Source organism: Orbicella franksi, chromosome 3, assembly GCF_964199315.1.
Source record: "Orbicella franksi chromosome 3, jaOrbFran1.1, whole genome shotgun sequence".
NCBI lineage: Eukaryota > Metazoa > Cnidaria > Anthozoa > Scleractinia > Merulinidae > Orbicella > Orbicella franksi.
Window position 1 is genome coordinate 6,487,018 of NC_138147.1, and position 25,735 is coordinate 6,512,752.

The window sequence follows — 25,735 nt, forward strand, 5'->3', positions numbered from 1 at the left end:
ATGACAACCTTCATTGAACTGAAAAGTCGAATTCGACACTCGTTTCTCAGAATGATACAACTTTACAGTTTGTTTTCTTTTATCGTTACGCTGTATATTCATTGTGTAGAAGGTGCAAACGATTTCGAGGTACCAAAGCCGACAAAAACTCAAGCAAAATGGCTGGACTACGAAGTTGGAGCAATAGTTCACTTCAACATGCAAACATTTGATCGCTATATGAAACCAGGTGAGTCGCAACTTGTCCGTTTAACAAAAGACGTTGTCGTGACCAAAACAGAATGCCTTTTAGGTTTCCAACTATAACTTGTCAGTCAAGAATACGTTAAACAGTGACGAACGCTAGAGGCGAAATCTACCGGTCTGCAAGTTCACGGCATTTGACTCTTTCGTCACGAGGCACTATTTTGGACATTATATAGGTTTGACGTTAGCGATGGTACCAAATTTTAGGTATAGTTTGGTCTTTTTATTTTGATACACGGCACTGCAATTTTGTTTTCGTATGCCTCACTGCATTGTAAACTGTAAAACTTTTCAGTGGTTTCCCTGAGTGAAATGTGAAACATCGCAAACTATATAGCGAGTGTTCCCCTTCAAGTCATACGCGGTCATGCAGGTTGTATATTTACAGTCTACCCACGTTCTCATAAGCGTGCGAACTAAGCGTGCTGACCACTTAAAATTTTTGGATTGATAGATAATTTGATTGATTGCAATGTGAAAGGAGCGCTGGATAAGTAAAGAAAAAGCTCATAGATTGAACCATGCAGGCGATCATAGACCGCTTGCCGTCTGTTTAGTTTGCTCTCGAAAATCGGAAAGGGCTGGAGCGAGGCTTTTAGGAAGGGGAGAGTTTGGGACGAGACAGGTGTGCTTGAGACAAGTTTTGTTTTTTCTCGGCAGTCGGTCCCCCCGTCGTCTAGCCCTCTAGCTTTGGAGAGATTTAGGGTGTTTGGAAATTGCGTGTCGCTGTTATTCTTGCGGTCAGTCTTTAAGTCCTTGTTATTACCCCTGTGCCAGGTACGACTCAATCTTTCGTCTTTCGCTATTGTTGTAGGTCGTGTAGTGCCTGTGGACACCTTCAATCCACAACAACTCTCAACTGATCAGTGGGTCGAGGCAGCGAAAAGTTTTGGTGCCAAATACATTATTTTTAGCATTGACCACTTCAGCGGGTTTCTCATGTGGCCAAGTGAGACAAATTACAACTACTCTGTTAAGTATACAAAGTGGAGAGAAGGCAAGGGAAATATCCTATCCGATTTTATGATGTCCAGCAAAAAACATGGTCTTGATTACGGATTCTTTTACAGCGTGCACAACAACTGGTATATGGGCGTGGATAATTATACAACTGGGAACGCCTTAACTCAAGAACGCTATAAAAAGGTAGTGGAAGAACAAATGTGGGAATTATTCAATGCAAAATCTCCGTATAAAGACCCTTTCTACATCTGGTTTGATGCTGGGATTGTTCCAGGGGTGAGCCCTAATGTCGGACCAATCATTCGCGAGTTGGCAGGTAACTCACTGTGTGACGAATGCCCGACTTTTGCTGGAAATCAAGGCTTGCGGTGGGTTGGTAACGAAAATGCTATGGCACCTTTACCTCACTGGTATGCCGTGCCCAATGGAAAGTGTTCCATGAAGACCAATGATGGTAAGCACAAATCTTACGTTGTGAATAATAATTAGTTGAGCGGAACTTTTCGACATTGCTTACACACTCCTCTAAGAACTGACTAAAGCAAGGAAAGCCCATTATTACTTTGAGATGTCATTAAAAAGAAGCTCTATGATTCCCCTCCTCTCCCTCGGTGCACACTCCTTTGTGAAAGGGGTGAGGTCACGCTTTTTGGGTTGAAAATTGCCAATTTTAGTTTCACTTTCTCAACAAATTATCTTCCGGGCTTGAACGCGAAGAAACTTAATTAAAACATCAATTGTTATTCTAAGTATGTTGACGGCCGAGTTAAGCCTGATTTTGTTGTTATCGATCGCGTTAACCAGCAACTCCTCATTAGTTTATGGTTAAACGCATTATATCTCTTATCGGTCCGTTCGTTTTAAAGTGTTATCGTTAAGGGGGTTACTTGGCCAAGCCCAGATATTTGTTCCTTTTATTTAATTTTCCGACGAACATCCAGGTCCTATTGACATGAGGCCCCCACCCTCCCCCTTTATCCTGGATCTATGCATGGCAGTCAGAGAACATTTGATCAAAAACGCGCTCACTTAAAAGAAATTTTCCTGTTTTGTTTTGCAGGAAAAGTGATTCAAGGGAACCCCTGGGGCCAGCTGTTTTGCCCTGCTAATTGTGATACAGTGATTCGCCAACACTATTGGTTTTGGCAACCTAATACGGAGTGCTCGGTGAAAAGTACCCAAAGACTTGTACGTGAATATCTGACTAGCGTGGGACATGGCTGTACCATGCTTTTGAACCTCAATCCCGACACCTGCGGGTTGGTACCCGAGATAGATCTCTCGGTATACCAGGAGCTGGGCAAAGCGATAGCGCTGTTATATCAATACCCCGTAAGCAAATGCTGTAGCCCTGAAATGCATGTAGGAGAGGAAAAAATATGGAAATTCAGGGAATTGAAAAGCCTCAATGGTTCCGTTATACTCATGGAAGACATCGAGAAATCTGGACAAATAGTTATGGAATACGAATTGAAGTTGGAAGCCGAAGACGGTTGGATAAAAACTCCTGAGCCTGGAAGCACTATAGGACACAAGAGAATTCATCCTTTTCCAAAAGCGTTAGCGAACAAAAAAGTGACTGCAATCAGTTTAAATATTACAAGGCTCGTAACCAAGCAAAAATCTATAACTCTAAGGGAAGTTTCCGTTTACGACTGGAACGAAGCAGCCAGACAAAATTTGATCTGATTTATGTGAGTTAAAAAAAAAAAAAAAAAAAAAAAAAGCAAACAAATGTTCAAATGTTGTTGTTTATAGAGGTCAGTGCGCTTAGCTACATCTAGCAAATTCACAGGCCAGATCAGTTGGCTATTTACAAGCATGACCGAGAAGTTAATTGAACTAGGGTCTACCGAAAAACAACTTCTGCTTAGTGGTCAGAGCGGGACTTGACCCCGCGACCTACGGATTCAAGTCCGGCGCCCTAACCACTTAGCCCCTTCCTTTTTGTTATAAGGCGTAAAAAGGAAAAGCGATTCAAGGAGACCCCTAGGGTATTGGGTTTAAAATATTTCTTGAAGTCGTTTGATAAAAATCTAAATGTGATTTTGTTCGCCCACATTACAAGAAGGAGCTGGTTATATTTGTTCCTCTGAAATGTTTGAACAAGGAAGAGTCAGTTTGAGTATTCATATTCACTGTACATCAGTTATAATAGAGTAACTGTGGTTATTCAACGGAAAGTCGAATAATTCGGCAAGATAATGTAAAAGGTCAGTTGTTATGACCCTTGAACAAGGGTTTTGGTAGGGGTTGATATGTTTCAATCAGCAATAGAAACACATAATTACAATAAACCTTATTTTCCGGACTTTTCAGTTTTGCATGCTTAACCCAGCTGGTAGTAGCTCAAAGTCTTTCATTGATCTCAGGAGCCCATCACCAGGAGCGTGCAACTCTCGTAGTAAGCCTATGTCACGGCATTTTCACAGACCGCGGGTCTAATTTTGGGCTCCTTTTCCCGCGAAATAGGTTAGCTTCGGTTTACATGAGCGCGGATCGGTAAACAAAAACATGGCGGCCTCAGGTGGACATGTCGACTTAATCAGCACGGTATCTGAGAAGTCCAGAGAAATCAGAGAAATTCAGAGCGACAGACGAATTCCAAATCTTCTCTCTTGACTGATTGAATGTGGGAATCCTAACTCACTTGCGTCACGTGCACACGCGAGCGAGAGCCTACGGGGATTCCTATCCTCTGGGACAATTCAGCCAGTGTGATTGAATGTTTCAGCATTACGTAAAGCTACAAGCTTCAACTGTTAACTTTTAAATGTTGATAATCATTTAACTGCATTTCTCAAAATGACTGGCCGAGGAGAGGAGAAATGATCACCCGGGTGCCGATCATAAACAGCTTACCGACAGCTCACACGTCTCTCGAGTCTTCGCGCGTACCTGCTCGGAAGTACTGGGTTCTAAGGCGTCAGCGTAGTCAAGTTTTGTTGTCAAGCTAGTGTCTTCATTAAGTCAAAATCTCTCAATGGTTGAGCTTTCTTGAAAGGCTCACGGCATTTTGTTTATCTCTTGATCTATAACGAAATGAGTCGGTTTGAATCTAAAAAGCATAGTCCAGCGCAAGTGTTCGCTCAGTTTACTTCTTCGGCTGAAAATGAACGTGCCAATGAGGGAATAACCGAAAGTAAACACGAAGGAGCATTTGAAAACAGACGGGAGATTCAGATAACGGAAACTGGAGAGGTCAGTCTTCCTCCAGATAAAGCAAAGGTCTCGATTGTGTGTTCCAACACTAAGGTAAGCGATCGCTTTTTCCTTGCTTTTTTTTTTACAAAGAATGGCAGCTACAGTGTAATGGCGTTGGAAAAGTGTAGAGGGTGGCACTCTGACCTGAATCCACTGGACACGCTGAGAGTTCTAATTAATAAGCTTACAGTTACAAGTTTTAAGTTCTAAGCTTGTTTGAGGCATAAAATTTGGCCAAAGAATTAGCTCCCAGTGATGGAAATGGTAACACGATTCAGTTGAAAAGATTCAGTCTACAGTCTGCATTTTACCCCCCTGCAGTCCGATTGGTTAGTTTTGTTTCTTATTGGTTGAGAGTGAACTGACACCGAAATGACGTCGGAAATTAAATAAAATCTATTCAGATTACTATTGATACTCAGTTGAAAAGTCAGGCTTTGCAATTAACTCTAAATAGTGAGACAGGCGGTAACTGATAACTTTCTGGGTGCATCCCTTTGGGATTACCTGAACCAGGATCCAAGAAATGATCCAAGATTACCTGGACCAAAATGATTTATGGATACTTACCCAGGGTGGAATCATTGGTTCCTTTGATGCACCATGATCCGAGCGATCTTAGATCCTTCATCCTGGTCTAGATCATCCCAAAGGAATGCACCGTTCAAAATTGTTATAGATTCAACATTACAGTTTTCTTTTTTTGACAGGAATCTGTTGAAGAAGTTAAAACCAGTGTAAATCGCCGAGTGGACTATGTGCTTCAAACACTGAAATCTCACCATATCAAAGACTTTGAAATCCATAAAACTTTGAACAGAACTGAGAAACTATATCAATTGGAAATTGAAGTCGTTGTAGAGTTTAGTGATTTTTCTAAGTGTGAACAAGTGTGCAACCTCCTTGTAGAAAAACTTGACGAGACAGTCAGAGTATCCCGTCCTGTGCTATATCACACAGCAAGCAAGCTTGATTCATTAAGGTGACAGTTACTTACAGTCTCTGCCATGTAACATGACCCAGAAGATGTGTAACCCAAATAATATTGTATAATTTATACGTCAAACAAACCTTCCTGAAGGCCATTGAAAGTTGTGAACTGAAGGCGGAAAATGATAAGGGAGCCCAGCTACATGTAATCTTAGAGTTGAATCACAAGAAAAAATTTTGGTAAAACCTTAAGATAGAAAACAACTTCTAGTTTGAGGTTACAATTCATTATCTTAGAAATTCTTAGACAGAAAAATGCCCCCTCCCTGCCTCAGATTTGAAAATGGCCATCCCTTTAAAGCCCTGGCTAAACAATTGCGACACTTTGATGTGACGTGCTGCGACATGTTGGGTATTGCTGGATCAAGTTTGAAGATGGTCAAATTTGAGCTAACAAGACCTGACATGTTGCAAGTATCGCAGCAGTGTGGCCAAACACAACATGTTGTGATCATTTGGCTGTGGCTTAATAGTTAGTCAAGGCTGTCAATAAGGGCTTTAACCAGTAACACCTGTTACGGCTGAGTATGTTTCATGGACCCTTGATGTTATGGGTGAACTGGCTTGTAGTTGATAACATTTACCCATAAAGTAACAAGTTTGCTACAGGTGTGAAGATCAAGGCTATAGGTGAATTAAAACTTAATGACAGCCCTGGTTAGTAATACTTGTTGGTTGTTCTTATGGACTGTTTGAAAACACTGTTTGAAATTTTGTGCAAATACTCATTAAGTGTCTTCATTCATTTCCCATGTACTTTCTTTATTAATTGCTGTGTACACAAAGCTTTATGGAAGAAAAATGGTATCATTCATGGGACCAAATTTGTCTCAAATATATATTAATTGTTTCATTCCTTGTTCTTTTCAGACGGCAAGCCTGTGTTTGTGCAGTCAGAAATGCAAAGAACAAAGCACTAGAAGTTGTTCAAATGTTTAATCAATGCCTTGGTCCACCTGTTCTAATACGAGAAGAACATTATGAAGAGTTTGTGGGAAATCACACTGAACATGGTGATAAGGCAGAAGGAGAACTAACTTTTCAGCAGAAGGTTGCTATAGCAACAGTGACAGTCATTGTTAAGATCTTTGTTATATTTGAGATTAGAGAAAAGGCAAAAGCACGTAAAAGAAAGTAAAAGACATTAGCTTATGTTAGAGAAATATAGTTTTGAAGAGGTTGAGATATTTTGACATTCTTTTTAACTCTGTAGACTTCTTGAAGGAAACTCCTTTTTAAACCATATCACACAGTATTTATTTCAATGAACTGCTGCAATAAATTAATAAAACCATGTTCAACCTGCCCATATTTCACTTCAAGCATCAAGTTCCAAAAGTACCTAGAAACCCTTAGAGAGTAACGATCCTCCAAATGTAGCAAGATTAATCAGACTACTGTGAAAGTACGAGTACGCAATACTGATACTAAGCACGTTACTAACCTCTTACTAACTGAGCGCGAAGGCCAAACTGGGGAATAGTTTCTTGACCCAAGGTGGTTTTTGTATGGAAATTGAGCACTCACTTTGTACAAAAACAACCAATATTCTCCAGTATGGCTCAAGCAAGCTAGGTTAGTAAATATAGTTAAATTATATGGCACTCCTCCATACTTTCAAAAACCAAAAAAATTGTGCGTACAACTTATTACAATTTAGAACTATAGAAACAGTCCATATAGCAAAATCCTGGCCAAGAAAAAAACACAATCAGAACACTAGGATTTATTACGAGACTACCTTTCTAAAAAATAAATCATACTTCTGTTTTGTCCTGATAAAGCTATAAACACAACTAGTTATGTAAACTTGTGCTGGGGATACACCTCGTTGCTGCCTGAAACTACTAGTAATGACCAAAATTGAATGTACAGACCCTTTGAAAGTAGAGACTGGAAAAGGCTGGTAAATCTGGGAGTAAGAGGGATGTTACCTTGAGAACTTTGCACCACAATTTTTAAAGATTTTGTGAGCAGCTTACTAATATCAGTAAGTTCAATTTCCACCAGTGATAGCTGTGTAAATGGCTTTGATCACAACTAAGACTGTTCCATTAAGTCAAGACTGACTTTGCATGTGGCAAGAATGACTCCAGGTGACATTGGACAACAATTTACAAGTTTCATTTTTTTTTCTGAACACTTGTTGTGAAAAAAGGGTTTCTTTATGCTCTCTTTTTGTTTTGGTTTATTTTAGCTGCTATGCAGTTTTCCAAGATGTTTTGCTATGAAGTCTTTTTCTCTCCCTTGGAACTCCAAGCACCAATTAGCTTGTTTGCATAGTACACGCTGATTCCATGAAACTGGATCACAAAAGCAGAGGCTGCCATTTTCATTGGTGCATTTTGCCACTGTTGAGTTGCAGGGGCTCTTCCATGACTGATGTTGAAATAGAGGTTTTGCAGCATGACACAGGCACCAAATACTAAAGGACCAACTCCAATGAAAAGAGTTCCAAAGGCATACACATACAGTTGCTTGATATTGTTCTTTGGGAGACTTACGAGTCCTACAATTGTAGGAACAGTGCTTATCAACCAGACCATCTCCCATGGTTCTGGACATGCCTTTACAAGGCTGTGGATCAAAAGAAATAATACTTGGTCACTAACTTATTCATATGTATACATGTCTAAGTGACGTATCTTTCTGGAACACCAAATTTGAAGTGCAATTTAGACATTTCTTAGACTCTCAAACTGAAACATTTCTAAGCCAGCAAAAATAATGATAAATGCTATCTTTGAGGTCTCCATGTGTATAGTTTAATAACTATTAATAATTATAATCAAAAGGCAAGGTGTCTCCTTTAAAGGTGAAAGTAATGATTTTTGTATCTCTTAATCATGGGAGACAACAATCATTGTTTTCCCTTTTAAAGGAGGTGCCATGTCCTTTGATTAGCTACAAACCATTCAAAGTAAACACCTGTAACCATACATGGAGTAAAATAAATATTATGGGATTTATTTTATTACTTCTTCCCTCCATGTGATGTACCCTACATACTGTATATTGCCATGGTCAGAAGAGAATTATCCAGTTTCCATAAAGTACCAGGTAACTAATGGTATTGTTTCTCTTCTGGGCCAAGTTGTGAAGCCATTGTCAGTGACAGTAGTTTCTTGCCCAAGGCCAATTGCTGAGGGGGGGACTCCTATATGAAAAGGTCGGGGATGCTCATTGAAAAAATTGAATTGAGGAGCAATTACAGAATACCCAGCCACTTCATTTACATGTGCCAGTGTGCTTTCAAGAATGAGGTATATAACAATAGTTGCTATTCTTATTCAATGAAATGCTAATAAGTGGCCGGGTATTCTGTAGTTCAGCCTGAATTGAACCCCTAAAGGAGACCAATCTGGGTGTCACTCGAGCTTCATTTGACCCCTAAGAGATACCACTTAAAATGTAATAGCTCGATAACCAGCTGCTGTCTAAGAAAGGAGCCCTCGCTAGTGGACCAGACTAGAGAGACTGGTGGAAATCAACCTAAAAACGGAATTAAGAACATTACATTTTATATTATTTCTTTGAGTGTTTCTTTTGTCATCAACACCCTGAGTGAGACCAGAATCCTTGATCCACCCCCTAAGTGAGGCAATGAGCATCCCTGACTTTTTCATATAAATTATGTTTCCCCCCGGGACAGTAAATGGGTTGTTATGGCAACCTGGTAGAATGCTTGGAGGGAGGGAAGGGTGACTGGTAATGAACAGCACCTCTAGATAAAGATTAACTCTCTGCTTGAGTTTGTCTTGAACAATAGATGAATGTGTTGTTCTATCAATTCCTACTCCTATTTGAACTATGAACATCATTAGGGTTGGTATGGACATATCCTGAAACTACATATTTGCAGCATATTAACAGATGCATGCCTGATCAAAATGGTGACTAACACATGTCCTTTCAATAACAATCGCAAAAGTATATTCGCAGGTTAGGGAAAGATTATTAACAGGAGTCCCTTTGAAACCACGTGGTGCAATAAACTTTCTTTGACACAGATAGACTAACCATTTATGTACAACACCTGTACTATGACAACTACTGTTATAATGACTGGTTCTGTGGTATTTTTATCTCAAGCTCACCCACTATAAGCAGCAGTAATCCAAGCTCCAACAGCCACGATCAGAACTAAATGGAAGCACAGACAAGCCTTGAGTTTGCCCTTCCACTGTACGCTTTCCTTGTAGTGGGAAGCTACACGCTGCCTATGGGCAAAATCAGAGCCATCCGTGCCAACAGCTCGGGGTCCATCTCTAGAGGCCATAACTATTATAAACTGTACCCAAGAAAGTACTAAAATGCTTAGCAAAACACACCGGAAACTGCCTCAAAATTACCAGGTGCTAGCCATTTTCGTCCCAGTCCCTCTGAGATCGATAACGTTCTTCTACGTTACTGGTTTGCGGCTAAGCACGTGGGCTCAGGCGCGTGACAAATCGCGGGAAATCGCGGCAAGAAAATATTGGCTGGGATGTAAAGATCTTAATCCCCCCAAACTATCGTTGAGTTTTGAGGTTTATTCCTTTAAAAATATTTTCAAAGAAAAAAACATTCGAAAAGGAACTCGTTGATCGTCACGTTGAGCGAGATCAACTTCGGTCAGCGGATTCTTGCAAATCCAATTTTTGTCTGCAGTCCGCCATGTTTTTTTCTTGAGTTAAAAAAGATGAGTTTCGTCTCCGACGAGCTTGCGAACGTTTTAAAGTCGGTGTACAAGACGGAGGGGAGTGGTGGAAAGGAGGAAGATCGTGATTCTTGTAAAAGAACTGACAAAAGCAATGGAGATGTTTCGAAAGAGAAGCGCTCGAGAAAACACAAGCACAAGAAACACTCGAAATCCAAGGACAAGAAGAAACACAAAAAACGGAAACACAAATCTAGATCCAGAACACGTTCGCAATCTCGTTCTAGGTCGCGTTCACGCTCTATTGAAAAAGGAGAGTCTTTGAAGCAATCTAAAAGTCGTTCTCGTTCACCGAGTTCACGCTCCAAATCACCAATGACTCCGGATGAAATTCAACATGATTTTGTTCTGGAGAAAGAAAAACCTCCTGACACTGTCGACGGTAACTGTGTGAAAACAGATACAACGGAAAATGACTTAAATGGGACCGATGGAACTGTTTGTCTATCAAAGGCTGCTTCTGAAGAAGGACCTAGTCATCAGGTTGTTTGTGAATCAAAAACTTCGGATGACAAAGGTGAGGAACATGAAAGCACTGTTGAAAATGTAAGTGCAGAGAAAGGTGCAGAGAAAGATATATGTTGTTTTAATACAAATTTAACCTCTGAAAAAGGGGAAAAAGAAGAAAAAGATAGATCCCGCAGCAGAAGTCATTCAGTGGCTAAAGTTACTGATTCAAAGAACAAAAAGAGTCCTTCACACTCAAGAAGTAGATCAAAGTCACCTGATGCTAAGTCATGTAGACGCAATAAAAACAGACATTCAAGGTCTCACTCTAGAGACAGAAAAACTAAAAGAAAGTCAAGGTCACTATCAAGTTCTAAAGAGGCATCACGTAAAAAGAAATCTAGATCAAGATCGTCCTCCAGAAACAAGTCATCTAAGTCATCTAAGAAAAGGTCAAAGTCGCGTTCCAAGGAAAGACGCAGCAAAAGAAGTTTGTCAAAGTCACGATCACATTCTCTTTCTCATTCATATAGTAGTAGATCCAGGTCTAGATCACCTAGGCGGTCCAGGTCTAGGTCACCTAGACGCCGAAAATCACGCTCTAGATCACGTAGGAAATCACCTGCATTTAGGAATTTTCGAAGGTTTTCCCCTCCTCGTTGGAAAAGAGGTGTGGGCTCTTTCAGAAGACATTGGTCAAGATCACGCTCCAGGTCTCGCAGATCGCGTTCAAGAAGAAGGAGCTCTTCAAGGAGGAGGCAGTCACGTTCAAGATCTAGAGGAAGAAGGTCACGTTCGAGGTCAAGATCACGATTACAAAGTAGGAGATCTCAGTCGCGAAGTAGGAGATCACGTTCCTCATCCAGAGATAGAAAACGAAAGAGTTCTAGGTCAAAATCCCGCACACACTCAAGAGACAGAGGAAGAAGCAGGAGCAAGAGCAGATCTGGTTCAAAGTCAAAAGACAAAGCACAGTCCAGCAACACTTTACCAACTGCCAGTGTAGCAGTGACCAACAAAGTGTCCAGTTTGATTGACAAACCTGTGGCAAGTGATCTCTCCACACAGCAAGTTAAGGTTGCTCAGAGAGCTGGAGGGAAGACTATTGCTGAACTAACTGCTTTTTGTAAAAAGTTGCAGGAGGAGAAGGAAGGTGTTGACAGTGACGGGGTTGGTGCAGCTGCTAAAACAGAGGAGGATGACTCCCAGCCAGTAGCACATCACCCATTTTTGGTTAAAGAAAAGCCTGACATCACTATACCACCAGTTATCTTCCCAGTAAGTTGATAACTAAGTAATGAGTACAATCAGGGATGCATATATATGTCTTGTTCAAAAAGCAGTTTATTTGGTGAACGCGAGTACAATATAATTGACCGACATTTTTGACATTTTGACCAATTTATCTTTTAAAAATTTCAAAAATGTTACATGCATTTTTGCATAACTCGTGGTCACTTGTGTAGATGAAAAGACAAAAGGGAAGTGCTTATACATGTTTGTAAAGGGCAACATGTGGTCAGGTTTTGAAGCACTAACTGTGAACTTTGCCATGAAAACATCTCTCCACTGGAAAAAGGGGACTGGTTTTTCCTACTCCTATTCAGGATTAGTGTGGCATGCCACAACATTAATTTTATGATCAGTCTGACTAGCCAGGCATGTTGAAATGTTAAATCCTTCACATTGTTATTGTCTATAGGTCAACAAACCTCTTGTCCCAACTGTAGACCCAAGTAAACCACTACAGGAGCAGTTTCCAGTGTCTTGTGGCAGTAAGCACAGAGAAAAAGAGGATGTAAGCGATGGAGCAGTAGTTGCTGATGTGGATGGCTCTGCAATTCAGACACAGCCCAAAGAAGAAGTATTTGCTCCACCGCCTGCTGAGGTATAGCTGCTTTGATATGAACTTGAGGCATCTGTTCCACAAAGTGCATTAGTTTTTGTGAACCATTGCCATAAATAATGGGTACACTAGTTATGCAATGCTTCTGAGTGGAATATCTTGGATTATAATCCATCAAATATTTTTGCTCATGTGCGATTGGTCTAAACGTGTCACGTGACCGAATATTCCCCAGCTAAAACTGGGGAATATCCGAGAATATTCCCCAATTTTCAAAACAGCACGCGTTGCGAAAAAGATTTGAAGAATAATAAACACAATAGCCTCCATTTGAGGGGGAAATATGCTCAGATATTTGTCCTTGGACATTATCTGTTCCTCGAAGCTCACAGTTTTCCTCGAGCTACGCCCTCGGAAAACTGTTAGCTTCTCGGAACAGATAATGTCCGCAGACAAATATCCTAGCATATTTTCGCACCATTGAAATGGAGGCTATTGTTTATATATCCCACGAGTCACTTGTATGTAATTTTCTGGGTATACACACAAGCCTTTACTTATGCAATGCTCTCATGGTATACCACAGAATATCCCACAAGTTACTTGTACTTTCCCACTATATGCACAAGCCTTTATAATTTACTATTAGGACTTGAGAGGCATGTTGAGCTAATTGTTTTATGTCAGAATCTTATTACATGTATCTTGTCTGAAATTCTTTTTTTTTTTAAGGAAAAGAACATTGTAGTTAAAGTTTGTGTTACTCTGATGTGTGCAAAATATTTTCTTGGTCATTTTTTCCTTTCTACTGGTATGTTTAGAAGTTTGACATCAGTGAGCTTGTGGCAAAGCGGATGGATTCCCAGCGTCGGCTTCAGGGTGATCCCAATGATATTGAAGCCTTGTTGACGCTACAAGAAATTCAGATGAAAATGCAAAATTGGTGTCAATCAAATGTCAAGCCAGGACAGTTTACTGGAGAGCTTGTTAAGAATCTTCTGCCAAAGGAAAATTTGCAAGGAGGCTTCCAAGCATGGGCCAAAAAGGTAATTTCTAGAACTGAATTGACTTCTCTTTGAACACCTCGAAGTTCATCACAAATACTCTGCTACACATTGTATTTTGAACTCTCCTCTTGGTGTTTGGAAATGTGTTCAAACATGCACAGTCTTTGATGTTTCATAAAAATTACTTTGAAACCCTTGTTGAAATGGGTTACTTTTAATTAGTGTACATGTACAGTATTTTTATTCTCTCAGTCTATAAATTGCAAAAATTTAAAATTACATTATATTTACAGCTATATAGTATTGCTCACACACATTGATAATGAGTTTTGAGAAGGATGGAAAGCAGATAAGCTCAATACATGTAACATATGATTGTAAATTATCTATTTTTTTGCAGGACATGTTTCATAACCTTACCCCAGTTAGTGGAGGTATTGGGATGAAGCTTCTTCAAAAGATGGGTTGGAAGCCTGGTCAAGTGATTGGTAAGAGGGGTGAAGGATATGCTGAACCCATTGCTCTCACTGTCAAAATCGACAGGAAAGGTCTCAGTACTGGCAAGGAGAAGGCCACAAAGAAAGGTGCTCCTGCAATGTTGGACCTACAAGGTATGGTAGTTCAAGAAATCTGTTTCTTTGTTGTCATTATCATTATTTACTTTAAGCAAGAGCAAGTTTCAGTGTTTACGTAGCCTCATCTAAACACGAGGAGAGGTTCAGAGAATTCAAGACAGTTACGCAAACCCTCGACTGCATCTTGTGTTTGTATAACTGTTGAGAATTCTCCCAACCCCCCCTCCCCCGAAGTGTTTAGATGAGGTTATGTAAACATCGAAAAGACTACCTGTATTGGTTTTATTAAATATTTCTTAAGAATACATGTAAATCTAAAACGTGACGACTGTGTTTACATATTCTCATCTAAACACACCTATGGACCTATGAGTCTTGAGCATGTGCGTAGTGTCCTGGTTTTAACCACAAATGTTATAATAGTTTAAAAGTAATACAATTTTAATTTTATTTGTAAGGTTAAAATAATATGGTTTCATGAAGAAAAACAAATTAAACATTTTGTGTGATACAGCTGCTTGGCCCCATCAGGAGCAAACTGGCTATAGAGTCAGACTATTCAGTCAGCAACAACAACAACAACAACAATAACTTTATTAATGTGTCAAATACATTCTAGCCGAGGATAAAAAACCCTCTACTAATAGGGGACACATAAAATAAATAAAATAAATTATAAAACTTAAAAACCTAAATTTTAAAAACCTAAATTTGAGCATTCCTTTGAGTGCTGTATCCCCTAAAATTTACCCATGTCATGAAAATTTAACATAACTCAAAATTTGTGCTTTGTCTTGAATTTTGGAAGTATCTGAGGAATATGTTTTGAGATTCAGCTGAATGATACACCTAATGTTCATAATTATTATGTACACATGAATTACTGTAAACACCCGCAGATAAGCCGCACCCGCAGATAAGCCACACCCTGGGTTTAGCCACTCAAATTGTGGAAAAAAAGTTTTTTGAAAGAAATCCAAAGTCGAGCCTTTAGGAGTCTTGCTCATCGAACGTAAACTCACTTTTAACATTTTGGTGATATGTTTTCAGTGGTGTTTACCAAAACAGCAGTTACACAATTATTTGCCATTCAATCTACAAATTGTGCAAAGGGTTATTTAATGCACTTGTTGGTAATGCATGATAAATCTTTGACTACAGAGGCACTGGAATTTGAATTGCTTGCTGTCCAGAGAAAACCTTCTGTTATGTGATTGTCACTGTTTCCTTTTTTGAAGAACAAGACATGGCTGTCTTTTATTTGTTGTAATTTTTTTCTCTGTTATTGTTCTTTGTTTTCTTAAAATCTTTTCAGTTATGTCTTCATTTTCTATATCTTGATTGTTTCAGCTTTGTTATTGTCCTTTTCTTAATACATGTTCTTAACTTGTGAAGTTACTCCTTTACTTGCAAAAACGATTTTTTATTGCTTTTGTGACACTAGGACATTTATTTATTCTAGAAACTTTTCTGTTCCTGCTGCGCTTTCTCCTACTGATCTGATATGTTGTATTGCTGTTGTTTTTATAATTGTATTATTTTATCACTTTTCTTTGATCAAAATTGTGGTTGTTCATTTTCAATTTCTCATCATTAAGGGCTGGTTTACCCTTGGTGATAAAGTTGGAATTGGAGTCAGATTCAGAAGAACAGGAGCTCAATACAATCACTACAATAATCATTATTGCAGTCATGTGGAAGCATAACAGGATTTCCATTAAGGGCTTAGGGGCATTGGGAAAGTTGGCTGGCTGTGACGTTGATTTTGCCTGCCTGGTTTCACCATCTATAGGAAAAATTTTCCTTATGAAGAATTTCAGTTCAAAAAGTTATACCCACCTGTGAAAACCAATTGCCCTCCTTCTGAAAATGTCAATGAAATAATGGTAGCAATATCCTGATCATTATACCTCCAACTGCTATTTGTAGTAGTTGTTTTACTCTTGAATTAGTGACTTTTACTCCAATTCTGACTCTGTCACCATTGTATAAGAGCCCAGTCTGACTGTTAAGTGTCTGGCTTAAGCAGTAATGACAGCATTTTAATCATCTCAGTGTACAGTGTAGAATGGCCCACTGAATTGTGCCATTCTACACTGATGCACCATTGAAAACAAATAAATTTCTCCCAGCAGTGAAAGGCATCAGTCTTTTTGTTACCAAGCCTGTACACAAGCAATTCAATTTGCAATGCCTCTCGATCCGATGTTACTGAGAATTTTAGCACTGCAAGGAAGATCATTCTGTCAAATGGTCACCATCTGAAGACTTGTTTATGATGAAGACAGGTAAATATTACTGGGTGTGTGTTGTGTCTGGGAGCTTTCATTCTTGACTGAATCCTAAGTGAATTTCAGAACCCTCCATTCAAGATGTTGTGATCAACAGATTTCAATTGCAAAGTGTTATAAAGACCAATGTGTACTTTCAACTTAAAGTTGGTTTTTACAATAAGCCATTTGCGAGTTGCTGTTACCTCTGTCTCAAAAAGAGTCTTAGCGGTGCACAACCTTTCATTATCATGTGGAAATGAGTTTTTGTTGCACGTTCATTGTCTCGCAAATCAAACTCATTTCTTCATGAAAGGTTGTGCACCAAGACATGTTTTGAAACAGAGGTAAAAGGCAACATGGAAATGGCATATTTTTAATGGCACAAGCTTTAAATTAAAGTTGATTTTAAAAGTCTTACAAGGTACTTTTGGTTACCACATGATTTTGTGGGACCATCTTTATGTAATCTGATACATGTAGTTTCCAAAACATACAGTTGATGAGGATTTTCTTGATGTTTGACATGCAAATGTTAACTTTTCACATGTTTTCAGTGCTCCAATCTGAATGCCCTGAACAAAATGAAAATAACCAAAATTTAATGGTCATTCTCAAATTTGACTTAAGATTAAACATAAGATTGTTTGGGGGCTGCACTAAGTACTTGCACCCAACATGCTAGCATATTAATTGGTTATGAAAACAGATTAAACTTCAGTTCTGAAATTTGAAATCTTAGCATTAAGAATGAAAGATTCAGACCCAGACCACCCAATGGTCCCTTCCAAAAATGAGGAGAGACATGGGAACCACTCTGTAGAATATAACTGTTTTGAATGAATCAATATTGTATTGATTTCTTTGAAAACATAGATTTGTAGCTCTGTAAATGGAAAATTATATCTTAAGAGATTACCGGTTATATTATTTAATTTTGAAACACTGTTTTTTTTTTAATTTTCTCTTCAACAAAGTTCAGATGATCTTTGTTCAGATGTCTTTGTTTTGAAAGATCCCAGTATTGCAGAATTGCTCCCACTTCTCTCCTCATTTTTGGATAGGACTTCAATGAAAGATCAATATCCACCAATACATCCACTTGTACATATTATTTATTTAAAAGAGATATATATTTAAAAAATTTGGATATGCTTGCAGGTAGCAAAAGTTAATCAAGGCAAGTCATGGCTTAACCAAGAAACAATGAAATACTTGATCAAGTCACAAAACTAAATGTGATTTACGTGTGTTAGAAAATTGGCATGGGAACTCAAATATTTCACACCATTTTGTAAGGAGCTGCCCAATTACATGTCAACCAAAAAGAGTATGACACAGCTACACTTAACTTTTACATACATGAAATCATGACCCATAATTTTCTTTTTTTGCTTTAAGAACCAAATGTTATTTTCATTGTTTTGAAGAGGTTGCAGGCCATTAATTGGAGGATGAAACAATGAACATGTAATGACAGAATGCAATGATAGTGCAAATTATTTGAATCATTGTCAAGAACACTGGAGTCAGATTTTGTACTATAATGCATTATTAGTGTTCTTTTTTCTTGCAAAGAGATTGGCTCAGTGTTTCTTGGGATGTTGTACAGCAAGAATGTTTGTCAGCTACATGTACAAGCATGATTTGGCTTTTTTAAGATGCCTACATAAATTGTTCAGTTTTTTGAAACAACGTTGTTAACTTGGCTGATGAGTTTTTTAGAAGTGGCAATGGTATTTTAAGTTTAATGTGCAGTTCCAGAATATATCCATACTCCCCCTACAGAAGGGATTGGAATTTCCTGGGGGGGGGGGGGGGGTGATGGGTCTCTAAGACCCAATACAATGTAACAAGCTTATTGGAATTTCCAGAGGAGTGAGGGGTCGTAGAAAAAATCCCTTCCGTGGGAGAGGTATGGATATTTTCTGGAACTAAACAATGAATGTAGTTGTATTGGTGGATATCTTTCTTTCTTTCTTTCTTTGCCATCAAATCTTTGCCTCTGTCACAGGAACTGTTGGATTGCACTGAAACCTTCAGGATGTCTGCGTGATAACATTGCAGAGAACCAAATACAGAATACAATTTATTGGGACAAAGGTCCAAACCAAGCACATTTTACTGTTCTGTGAGATAAACAGTGCTTAGCTATCATCCTTTGTGGCTGCTATTTGGTTGCCAAGCATGTACAGTGTATGCATCCCCTCTCTAGGCAGTCGTGGCAACCAAAATAATGTCTGCAAGGAGATTGGTGTTAAGCCTGTTCTTGCTTACAATATTATTTGCTTCACTTCATGTGAGGTGGAGAACTGACTGAAACAGTTACTAACATCAGTGCCTGAAAGCATTGTGCATTTTGTGAAATATGTTTCCATTGTAGGCATACTAATCTTTAGTTTTCTCTTGCTTTTCCAGGAAAGCACCCCGTGTCTGCTCTGGCAGAATATTGCAGCAAGAGGAAATGGCAACTACCAGACTATTCATTGGTGTTTGACCATGGCCCTGCACACCACAAGCAGTTTCTGTTTAAAGTGTTAGTTAACAGTGTTGAGTACCAACCTGCTGTTGTATGTGGCAACAAGAAACAGGCCAAGGCACAAGCAGCCATCTATGCTCTGAAGGGACTTGGCCTTATCCCTGAAGATGCTGATATATCTGCTGTATAACATGCACTACTTCATGTAATCAATTTTCTTAGTTTATAGTTTGAGTGATACAATTACTCAGTGTTGGATGTGTGATACAAAATGTACGAAAGTGTTAACAATAATGAGGCGTTTGTTACTCTTGTTATTGGTATCCAAGGCATACAATGTTATTGTCTTTTGAGATTACATGAAGTTAAGTTCATAACCTTTCTACTTTCATTGAACAATCATAACAGATTTCAGGATAATATTCAGCTTTGTGAGTGACCACTTCTTCACAAAATAATACAAGGGACACAGGTCACACCTGGTTAAAGAATAAATTTACTGTTTGTTATCAGACAAGTTTTTTTCATCTCATAACTAAGTTATAAATAGGTTTTAGATTGGAATGTTTGTTTTAACGTGATTGTTCAACAAAATTACAGTTTTGTCAGTATTGCAAGTTTTATTAGATGTCATTTAATTTTCATGTGGACAGTTTTTCCACTTGTAAGATATTAAACTTTCTGTTGCTCACTGTATGGTCTACAAGGGAAAGTATGGACTGCTCATAGTAATGTGTAAAATGAAGAACAGTCATCAAAAGTAAGGAAACCTTTAAGAAATCTCATATTTTCACCCAGTCACAGACTGAAGTAAATTTGTACTGTTAACACCCTGTGAAATAATATTTCTAAGCACATGGTTATGGTGGTGTTTGTATGTGAATGTTACTTTCAATATAAATTAAATTGTTATGAAAAATGTTTGTGGCTGTTCATTACAAGTGTATATTACACTATAATTTACTGTCATGTGACCTTTACTCTGGGTCTTGTGTGTTCTGAAAAAGTCCTTGTTCACCATCATTTAGCTCTTATTAACCAAGCTGGAGGTCCGTATGGGAGAATCTTGACCGAGGTCGTGAGTACAGACCAAACGCAGTGAGATCTGTACACATGACTGAGGTCAAGATTCTCCCATACAGATCGACTTAGCTCGGTTAATAAGATGTTTATTATATGGCAAAGAAGAAAACTTTAATTCATTTAATGTAACTGGTTTGCTAACATTTTGCTTGCGAACGGTGATGAGCTTAACTTAAACCTGCCGAAATTTGCTCGTCCTCTTTACTTTTTTTTTTTGTCAGCAGGCTTTTTGGCACTTCCATAAATGATTGAGAAGAAAATAAAAGAAAATGGTGAACATTTTTGTATTTTAGTTTGCTACTTTTTCAATGCAAAATGAAACCGGTCTAGATGCCAGTCTAGATGGGAAAATCTAGACCGCGGTCAATATCGATTTTAGCCAATCAAATTCGTGAATTCAGTAGTTCCCAGTCCTTGTGAGACACAGCCATATAATAATATCATATATTTACCAGCCCTTAAGTTTGGGCACAATATTATTATGATTTTGTTCATTTTGCAAGTTGTCCAAATTTAATTAAATTTTAATTTGGATAGTGTCCCAACTTACAAGTAATTTGAATAGTGTCATACACAACCTTAGCCAGGCTCTGGCTGGAGGGGTCTGACCCCAGCTGGAGGGGAAGTGGCCTTCCTCCCTTTATTTTTTTATTTTTTTTTTCACCCCATCCTTGACTAGGGAGCCTATTCACAAGCTAACACAACATAGATAACTAAGAGGACATCTGGAAATAATTGGATTCAGAAAATTCCTCTGACAGCCAATTAATTGGATTTGGCCTAGAGCCTTTCCAATTTTGGCTGTCCAATCCTAATCGATGGCATGTAGTCCTGTCACATATACTTAATATTAAATGATTGTCTCCTTTCAGTCAGCCAGTGGTTTATCTCTAAAGATACTTTAGAAGTGTCCAAACAATTCTCTGGTAGCAATTTTAGTGATACTTAAGTTTGAAGTCATAATCAGAAATAGGATGTCTTGGGCAAGAAAACTAAGGAAGATCTTACTCCAAGCACCTTGACCTTTCCTTGAAGACCTTCTAATTCCAGTTCCAATTCTATGTCGCATGCATTCTCAAGTTTATCTTGCATGTGGCTTGGATGAAATAGTAAGAGTAGTTGCTCCCTGTGATTGTTAAGTTACATAAGGTGCAAAGTGTCCCATGCACTGAGGACATGGTTGTGCTTTGCATTTCTCTATGCTCTTTTCGTGAGTACATTCCTGCATTCAGATTCTTATCAGTTAAAAAGAGGCCCTTCTTAATGCAAGGCACTTTTACCATCTCAAACTATAGTAAGAAAGGTTGGGTTTTACAACCCTCTGGCTGACCTGCCTATTACACATTACTTCCACCTAGAGTTAACTTTATCATTCCAAACTGTTTTAAGTTTAAAAGTTCTTGACTTTGTGCATTTTAATAAAATAATGATTCAAAAGTGATAACCACTTAAAAATAACAAATAAAAAGCACCAAAAATAATACAACAGATTAAAACATACACTAAAATTACTAACAATTTCTAAAATTAAAAAAAAACAACTTTTATGGCAAATAACTTAAGAACTGCCAGGATACAATAGAAACATTTTATCTAGGTAATATACTAATGATTAATAAAATATTTCGGTCTGTAGTAATTTTCGATACCAAACATCTACAAGACTAATAAACCCATTTCCCACCCCCCTCCCCCACCTCACACTGAGAAAAACATACTGAACTGTGAAACTTTCAGTGGAAACTCTGGTACAGTGTAGAGTTTTTTTCTGCTGAAATTTAGGAAGGATAAGAATTTAGAAAATACTTTTTTTCATGGCTTTAACCTTACACTGCACCTTTCAATGACATGCAAACATCTAACTAGTAAGTTCTGTTCTAAGGTCTAAATGATGATAAATTTAAATATTAATAACAGTAGAATTTGTTACTACTGTCAATCAGAATATTGCAAGGACAAAAAAGAATCTTTGAAAAAAATTGCACCTGAATTTACTAATGACAACCCACAGACACAGCTTTTAAACCAACAGAAGTGAACTTCTGTTGGTGAAGAGATCTGTCAACTAAGATAACAGACCACCTGTAAGATGCTGTTTACTGAAATTCACCTCAAGCCTTGTTTATGCAAACATTTTTTAAAAACCAGTAGTACTTTCATGCTGTTTTCACATGGCTTTTCTATTCATCTTGCTGGTTTGGGTTTCTCTTTAACTTAAAAAGTTTTTAAAGTTTTTAGATTAATAATTTACTGCACTTTGAAGGTGAGGCTTCAGGGTGAGAAGCTAAAAATGTGATGTTCACATGAATAATGGTTAAAACCTGACAGTTGTGAATACCATTGATTGAGCAGAGTTTGCATGTTATTATCAAAAGGCAGAGAAGGGGCCTGCCATATATGTCAAAAACACTTTACAATGAAGACTGCTTAATATATTCCTTCAGCCAATAATCCTAAATCAACTCTAACAACAGGGAACAAATGCCAGTTTGGTTAATCCTCTCACAGTCACGCAATATGTTAAAGTCTACAAGTACCATTTAGCAGTCTGAACTTGCAAAAATCAGCCAGTCAGCACAAACAATATCACTGCTGAGAATCATGGTATTGTTCAAAGACTAGATTCTGACCACTGGTAGTCCAACAAAGCTCCTCTGAGAAGTGGCACATTATTATTTTAATGACCTTCTTCCTGGTGAGAAGAAAGTCAAAATAAAAAGACCTTAACCTAACTAGATTCACCATTACATTAACGTTCCCTAGCTGAATTAAGTACACACTAACAAATCCACTAACACAAAAACATTCAATATGTTATATTTATTATATGGCAAGGTTAAGTCTTGAGGTAGATTCGAGTTTTCTGATTGGTTCTTTCTTGGTCAGGACTTTGCCATATGACTTATGACTGAGTCAGTTTCACAAGCTATGTATTTTTGTTTTCAAGTGCAATATAATAAACTTAATAATTTTTTTACTTAACTAACCTAGAATGCTTGAGCTAAGCCATTTTACATCCATGGACCTTATTGTACCTTGCTGTGCTCATATACTGACCTCAGCCCGATACCGTTATTCCCCAGCATGGCCCTTGTGCTTGGTTTAGTACTAGATTACTATGGACTATTTTTTTTTATTGACATAACCCCTTTTCTCCCAAACTGAGTGTCAAACTCTTGTCATTTTTCTGTGGATAAAAGGTAAATTAAGGTAGCTTAAAAAATTGCTGACACAAGTACTTGCATCAACCTGGACAGCATCTCCTAGACTCTTGCTGTTCCAGTAAATCTTCAGCAGAAGCTGCATGTCCAATTCCAAGAACATCTGTAGGACGCATTGGCAGAGCTTTAATCCCGTCCCAGCCCCCCCTGAGTCCTAAGTCTCCTCTCTCCATTCGTTTATAAACTTCCTCGGTCACTCTGATAAAAGCTTCTTCAATATTACATAAAACCTTAGCTGATGTCTCGATGAACATCATATTATTTGCTTCGGCAAAGCGTTCTCCTTCCTCTGTGGAAACAACTCTCCTGGATTCTTTATCAATTTTGTGGCCAACCAACATGAAGACAACATCGCTCTCCTCAACACACTGTTTGGCTTCTGATAACCAGTCTTTGACATTAAGGAATGACTCCCTATTAGTAATGTCATAAACTATTAGGCATCCAACAGTGTTCCTGTAGTAAGAGTATGTGATGGAGCGGAATCTCTCCTGCCCTGCTGTGTCCCAGATCTGCAGTTTTATTTTTACATCAGCTGAGGAATAACAAAAATATCTCATCATGATAATAATAATTATTTTGTAGCTGAAAAAAGCAACTTTTGTTTCTGGTGAGACGTGTCCTCTCAAATGTGCCATTTAATTCTCAAACATATTACATAACATTAATTTAGTACAGATTACAAGTAACTTTAATGTTAACCTCAATTCTGGACACAAGTTGTGAAGTTAATCTCACATAATTTTTATAATTATAATTCTTTTTTGTGATGCCTGCCCATCAAGTGTAACTATAATTATTATAATTTTGTCAGTAGTTCTTGTATTGGTTTGAATTTTTTATTAATGAATAATAGTCATGTTACAGTTAACTGTTCAAGGAGAGTAATAAAGAGAAGCTAATTTTGTACCCAAGTGAATGACCCCAACTTGTCCCCACTTGAAATCTACTTGCCCAGTGGGCCAGCCAAGTTTAGTTTTCACTTATCCCAACTTAATATAATACTTGCCAATATGGCAATCAGAGGACATTGCAAACAAAGTACGCTTGGATTTTAAATCAATCCACACTTTCAACTCATTCCTTCACTCAATTTGCAATCTTAAGCTTTAAAATAGTTCCTGATGGGAAAGTATGATCATTTTATCAAACTGACATAATTTTTCACTGAGACTCACAAGACTACTGAGGCATACATCACCTGCCCACGGGGCCACTTAACTTCTATTTTCACTTTCCCAAGAGCAGATTTACTTGCCATTGCACATGCGTTTTTTTTTTTTACCCTGCCCTGTGATTTCAATCTTCCGTTAATTATGTAAAAAATATGTGAAATACCATTTCAATATAGATCTAAGTGTCACTATGTATACTTTTTCCCCATTTAATCTAATGTAACAGTTTCTAATTATTACAACCACAGATTTTTTGGGACATTCACACCATAAGCTTGAAGATTATCTTTAAAAAAGAAAGTGATCTGCAACTTAATCAAATTACCTAAATCCCTTGGTAATTATGGGATCCAAAAGATGTAAACATTTTTTCCCAGTGTACACATGTCTTCGAGACAAACTAATTTGCAAGTATAAATGCTGTATATTTTCCAAAGATCTGGCAGGTAACGGATGATAATAAATGATCTTTTCTTTAGAACGCCCAAACGGGGAAATGATTAAGCTTACAACTTACATAATAAGACTTACTATAATTTAAACTTATATCGAACGCGTTTGAGTACCGCTATACAACATGATATTTATGACGATTAGGACATAGGGAACTCATGGTTCAGTGACAAAAAAATTGTCGGTGGCTTGAGAGAAAAATTCCCAAACTTTGTTTACAACTACAGCGGGCAAGCAACCGCAAAACACAAGTTACATGATTTTCAGGCAGGGAAAAAGAGATATTTCAAGCGATCGAAGGTTATTTGTGCGACAAAATTAATTCAGCCACAATATGAACAAGCATGAGTTATAACGCAACAGGTATAACTACTTCGAAAAGGTTTAACTAACTTACATGAAAGCATCACAACTCGCACATGGAAGTCCACACCAACTGTTGGATCGGAATTTTCAATAAACTGTCCTTCTGTGAACTGACGCAAAAGCGACGACTTTCCAACAGTACTGTTTCCGATTAAAATAATCCTGAACTGGTAAAAATATTTTGGCTTGAACCGCGCTGCATCTGCACTCCGTTGGCGGCTCATCTTTAAATTGCACAAATTTACAACACCTGGATCGTACGTGCAAGAAAACTATCCAATCATTTGCATTTAAAATGCCTACTACCAGCAAGTATGCCTTCCAATTTAGATCTGGAAAATTCTGCAATAGAAAACAGGACATAGTAATTAATTGTATTATCTGGTTGGGGCTAAGCTAGGGCATCTTCCAGCTAAGGCACCTTCCAGCGAATCACGTATTTCAGTCAGCAAAGATTTTCAAAGTACAAACGTTGAAATTAGCCACACGTAAGCTTAAATTTCTACATTTAAGATTTTTGGAGTGAGCAGAGTGAGATGAGACAAGCAAATGTAGCAACATTTCGCCTCAAAGGCACCAGAAACATCAAATTTAAGTTATGAAAATTTTGAAATTGTTCAAGTTTAAGCGAAACGTCATACCTTTGAAGAAAAAAGCACATACAATCTTTCACCATTCAAATGATGTCTTCCGCCAAGGCTTCCTTCCTCC

General features: G+C 38.1%; 5 protein-coding genes across 8 annotated transcripts; 3 read left to right on the plus strand and 2 right to left on the minus strand.

Moving 5' to 3' along the window:
- Window positions 1-2,929, plus strand: LOC145480953 (uncharacterized). Its single transcript, XM_081459303.1, has 3 exons — window positions 1-229; window positions 1,061-1,663; window positions 2,270-2,929. The coding sequence occupies exons 1-3, from the start codon at window positions 1-3 to the stop codon at window positions 2,896-2,898; spliced, it is 1,461 nt and encodes a 486-aa protein (XP_081315429.1). The 3' UTR covers window positions 2,899-2,929.
- Window positions 2,930-3,191: 262 nt separating this feature from the next.
- Window positions 3,192-6,712, plus strand: LOC145480959 (interleukin-1 receptor-associated kinase 1-binding protein 1-like). The gene is made up of 3 exons (XM_081459309.1): window positions 3,192-4,464; window positions 5,124-5,395; window positions 6,274-6,712. Exons 1-3 carry the CDS (start codon window positions 4,252-4,254, stop codon window positions 6,539-6,541), a joined length of 753 nt encoding a protein of 250 aa, XP_081315435.1. The 5' UTR covers window positions 3,192-4,251; the 3' UTR covers window positions 6,542-6,712.
- LOC145480961 (protein jagunal homolog 1-like) lies at window positions 6,698-9,706 on the minus strand. Its single transcript, XM_081459312.1, has 2 exons — window positions 9,501-9,706; window positions 6,698-7,980 (listed from the first exon to the last, which is right to left on the minus strand). The coding sequence occupies exons 1-2, from the start codon at window positions 9,680-9,682 to the stop codon at window positions 7,629-7,631; spliced, it is 534 nt and encodes a 177-aa protein (XP_081315438.1). The 5' UTR covers window positions 9,683-9,706; the 3' UTR covers window positions 6,698-7,628.
- A 370-nt stretch (window positions 9,707-10,076) lies between these two features.
- LOC145480945 (uncharacterized) lies at window positions 10,077-19,740 on the plus strand. Of its 4 annotated transcripts, XR_014048572.1 has the most exons (6): window positions 10,077-11,827; window positions 12,252-12,437; window positions 13,217-13,441; window positions 13,803-14,013; window positions 16,110-16,265; window positions 18,666-18,751. XR_014048572.1 is itself a non-coding variant. In XM_081459291.1 (5 exons), exons 1-5 carry the CDS (start codon window positions 10,085-10,087, stop codon window positions 18,914-18,916), a joined length of 2,616 nt encoding a protein of 871 aa, XP_081315417.1. In that variant the 5' UTR covers window positions 10,077-10,084; the 3' UTR covers window positions 18,917-19,740. The 4 variants fall into 4 exon arrangements, 3 of the variants coding, with proteins under 3 accessions (XP_081315417.1, XP_081315418.1, XP_081315420.1); XM_081459291.1 differs by lacking the exon at window positions 16,110-16,265 and having other exon boundaries at window positions 18,666-19,740; XM_081459292.1 differs by having other exon boundaries at window positions 16,110-18,758.
- An 88-nt stretch (window positions 19,741-19,828) lies between these two features.
- Window positions 19,829-25,731, minus strand: LOC145480960 (ras-related protein Rab-39B-like). The gene is made up of 3 exons (XM_081459310.1): window positions 25,666-25,731; window positions 25,056-25,366; window positions 19,829-23,565 (listed from the first exon to the last, which is right to left on the minus strand). Exons 2-3 carry the CDS (start codon window positions 25,246-25,248, stop codon window positions 23,054-23,056), a joined length of 705 nt encoding a protein of 234 aa, XP_081315436.1. The 5' UTR covers window positions 25,249-25,366; window positions 25,666-25,731; the 3' UTR covers window positions 19,829-23,053.
- Between the last annotated feature and the right edge of the window lie 4 nt (window positions 25,732-25,735).